Here is a 4,522-nt window from a genome sequence, read left to right on the forward strand (position 1 = left end):
TTAGTATGTTGGTTATGTTAGTATGTTGTGTTGTGTTAGTATGTTGGTTGTGTTAGTATTTTGGTTTTGTGTTAGTCTGTTGGTTGTGTTAGTAATGTTGGTTATGTTAGTATGTTGCTTATGTTAGTATGTTTGGTTGTGTTAGTATGTTGGTTATGTTGGTTGTATGTCGGTTGTGTTAGTATATTGGTTATGTTAGTATGTTGGTTATGTTAGTATGTCGGTTGTGTTAGTATGTGTTGGTTGTGTTGGTTGTGTTGGTTATGTTGGTTGTGTTGGTTATGTTAGTATGTTGGTTATGTTAGTACGTTCGTTATGTTAGTAGGTTGGTTCGTGGTAGTATGTTGTGGTTGTGTTAGTATGTTGTGGTTGTGTTGGTTGTGTTGGTTGTGTTGGTTATGTTGGTTGTGTTGGTTATGTTAGTATGTTGGTTATGTTAGTACGTTCGTTATGTTAGTAGGTTGGTTGTGTTACTATGTTGGTTCGTGGTAGTATGTTGGTTATGTTAGTATGTGTTGGTTATGTTAGTATGTTTGGTTGTGTTGGTTGTATGTTGGCTATGTTAGTATGTTGGTTGTGTTAGTATGTTCGGTTGTGTCAGTATGTTGGTTATGTTAGTATGTTGGTTATGTTAGTAGGTTGGTTATGTTAGTATGTTGGTTATGTCAGTATGTTGGTTTTGTGTTAGTATGTTGTGTTGTGTTAGTAATGTTGGTTGTGTTAGTATGTTGGTTGTGTTGTTGTATGTTGGTTATGTTAGCATGCTGGTTGTGTTGGTTGTGTTGGTTGTGTTAGTATGTTGGTTATGTTAGTATGTTGGTTATGTTAGTATGTTGGTTATGTTAGTATGTTCGTTTGTGTTAGTACGTTCGTTATGTTAGTATGTTAGTTGTGTTAGTATGTTGGTTGTATGTTGGTTATGTTAGTATGTTGGTTTGTTTTAGTACGTTCGTTATGTTAGTATGTTAGTTGTGTTAGTATGTTGGTTATGTTAGTATGTGTTGGTTGTGTTAGTATGTTGGTTATGTTAGTATGTTGGTTATGTTAGTATGTTGGTACCAACACAACCGACATTTTGTGTTGGTATCATTCGTACCAACATTTTGTAGTGTTGGTGGTACCAACATTTGGTAGTGGTTGTGGTACCAACATTTTTATGGTACCAGTATTGTGGTACCACCTACACAAGCAACATTCGGAAGTGGTGGGTTAGTGTTTTGGTAGGGTGGGGTTTACTTACATATGTCCTTTATAGCTTTCTCCTTAATTTTCGTCATTTCTATGTTTTCGCCTTCCTTAAGCAAATCATCTTCTATCTTCGACTTCAGATTCTGAGAATTGCTCGGGGAGCCTAGATTACAATCAGTGAGGCTACTTAAGGGTACTCTCTTACACTCAAAACATTTATCATTCTTATTGCAACCTTCACCTTGACCCATAATAGTAGCACTTTGCTTAAATGCCTTAGTTATTGCTTCAGCCACTTTCTTTTCATCCTTACATGGAAATTTGTTGTCTTGTAGTTTATCTGCAATGGCATTTAATAAAACACAACGCATCGTTCTTTTGAATGATTTTTCAACGTCGTCTCCGTCCTTGATGTCGTAGAGGTTTTTTAATCCTGCTGCTATAAGGAGGCAAGCCTCCTTATCAGCAGGCTTTCCATTAACCGTTTGAATGCCAGTGCAGTAATTCTCGAGTTCTGTCCTCCTATCTTTAGATATGGGGGTGCTGATGGCACCGCCAAGTTTCGGGATTTCCTTTTTGACTTCACTCCACACTTGTTCCTGTAAGTATATATATATATATGCATATGCATAAATGCATATGCATATATACATATGTATATACATACATATGTATACATACACACATACATACATACGTACATATACATATATATGTAAGTATATATATGTACATACATACATACGTATATATACATGTACATGTTCATCCTTACATGGAAATTTGTTGTCTTGTAGTTTATCTGCAATGGCATTTAATAAAACACAACGCATCGTTCTTTTGAATGATTTTTCAACGTCGTCTCCGTCCTTGATGTCGTAGAGGTTTTTTAATCCTGCTGCTATAAGGAGGCAAGCCTCCTTATCAGCAGGCTTTCCATTAACCGTTTGAATGCCAGTGCAGTAATTCTCGAGTTCTGTCCTCCTATCTTTAGATATGGGGGTGCTGATGGCACCGCCAAGTTTCGGGATTTCCTTTTTGACTTCACTCCACACTTGTTCCTGTAAGTATATATATATATATGCATATGCATAAATGCATATGCATATATACATATGTATATACATACATATGTATACATACACACATACATACATACGTACATATACATATATATGTAAGTATATATATGTACATACATACATACGTATATATACATGTACATGTACATATGTAAGTGTATATGTATACGTATATACATATACGCACATATATGTATATGTGTATGTGTATATATGTATATATATGTCAGTATATATATATATATGTAACTGTAGATATATATATGTATATGTATATATATGTATATGTATATATATGTAAGTGTATATATATGCCATTGCCACTACTTACCCAGTTGTCGGTTTTGCCACCGCCTTTCACCTTAAGCCACTTATTAGCTACACATTTGACTTGGTCACAGAGTTCTGTTACATTATTTACTTGCTTTGCCATGGCTACTATGTTGTTGTCTTCGGCTTTGACAATTTCTTTCAATTTTTCCTGAACCTTTTCATTTGAGACAGAGCTTCCATTCATTTTAATTTCGCAACTTCCCCAATCGTTATTCCATTGGCAAGGGACACATTGTCCCTTGCCACTGGAACCAACAGTGCAAGTACCCTGCTTACTGAGGTTCTCTCCCAGTTCGAAAGCCTTACTTATACCAGCATCAATAAGACAAGTTGCTTTTTCTTTCATGTGTTTTGCATAAGCGTGAAGTAAAAAACAACCCATCGTTTGTCTAAACGATGGGTTGTTTAAAACAGACGGCGTCGCCGTCGTCGACGACGACGCCGGCGTCTTATACAGATGTTCTAAGCCGGCATGCAAATAATTGCATGCCGCCTTCTCAGATGGAGATGCTTCAGTTCCTTTATTTCCCACTTTATTACATTCTTCTTTCTCTGTTGTATTATCCTTCATTGCTTTTGCCAATTCATCCCATAAGTTCTTCACTGCTCCATCATTCTCTGCCCAAAAGTTGTTCTGTAAGTAAAGTAATATATATATATATATATATATATATATATATGCATATGCATAAATGCATATGCATATATACATACGTATATATATGTACATACGTATACATACATATATGTATATGCATGTATATACATGTATATTCGTGTACATGTAAGTACATGTACATACATCTATGTATATGTCTACATCTCTATACGTATGTATATGTATATATGTACATACATGTATATATATGTATATCTGTACATTTGTGTATACATGTATATGTATATACACATATGCGTTTGCATATGTATGCACATATGTGTATACATATATGTCTACATACATATGTACATATGTACATACGTACATACATATATGTATATGTATGTGCATGTGTGTATACATATATGTCTACATACATATGTACGTACGTACATATGTATATATGTGTATATGCATCTGTACATCTATGTATATGTATATATACATATGTATACATATATGTATATGTAAATATATATATATGTATATATACGTATATATATACGTATATGTATACAAGTACATATACATATGTACATACGTACATACGTATATATCTGTACATCTGCACATCCATGTATATGTATATATATATGTATATATATATACATACATCTATGTATATATATGCAGTATATGTATATATGTATATATATATATACATACATGTATATATATGTATATGCACATATGCGTCTTCATATGTATGTATATATATATATGTATATATATGTATATACATACATGTATTTCTATGTGTACATATGTATATGTGTATAAGTACGTACATGCGTATGTACATATTTGTATATGTAAGTATATATATGTATGTATACATATGTATATGTGTATACGCATATACATCGACATGTGCATGCGCATATGTATATATGTGTATGTACATATATATAGTTGTTTCCTTACGTTCCCTGGCGTTGCTCCTGCTCCTGCTGAATTCGTCTGTGTCCATAGGTGCTTCATACATTCTAGGCGTTGACACATGTTGTCAGCTCCGCTGTTCTGTTCCAATGTTTTCTTGATACATGCTTCAGCTGTAAAAAAAAAAAAAAAAAAAAGAGATGAAAGATGGAAGGAAGATGGAAAGAATGATGGAAGATCATGTGAGATGGAAGGAAGAAGTTGGAAAGAAGATGGGAAGAAGATGTGAGATGGAAAGAAGATGGAAAGAAGGAAGATGGAAAGAAAAAGATGAAATTGTGTTGTGTATGTATGTATGTTGTTGTTTCCCTTTCCTTCC

General features: G+C 33.9%; 1 protein-coding gene across 1 annotated transcript in view; it reads right to left on the reverse strand.

Moving 5' to 3' along the window:
* Nucleotides 1-1,236: 1,236 nt before the first annotated feature.
* The window catches only part of PKNH_0814300 (SICAvar, type I (fragment)), a gene marked incomplete at both ends in the record, with an annotated part of 5,390 nt that continues 2,104 nt past the window's right edge, over nucleotides 1,237-4,522 (reverse strand). The window contains 3 exons of the mRNA XM_039113979.1: nucleotides 1,237-2,249; nucleotides 2,602-3,237; nucleotides 4,189-4,316. Coding sequence (XP_038969613.1) covers nucleotides 1,237-2,249; nucleotides 2,602-3,237; nucleotides 4,189-4,316 — 1,777 coding nt within the window. The remainder of the gene's footprint in view (nucleotides 2,250-2,601; nucleotides 3,238-4,188; nucleotides 4,317-4,522) is intronic.

Source organism: Plasmodium knowlesi (assembly GCF_000006355.2).
Source record: "Plasmodium knowlesi strain H genome assembly, chromosome: 8".
In the NCBI taxonomy this organism is placed as follows: domain Eukaryota; phylum Apicomplexa; class Aconoidasida; order Haemosporida; family Plasmodiidae; genus Plasmodium; species Plasmodium knowlesi.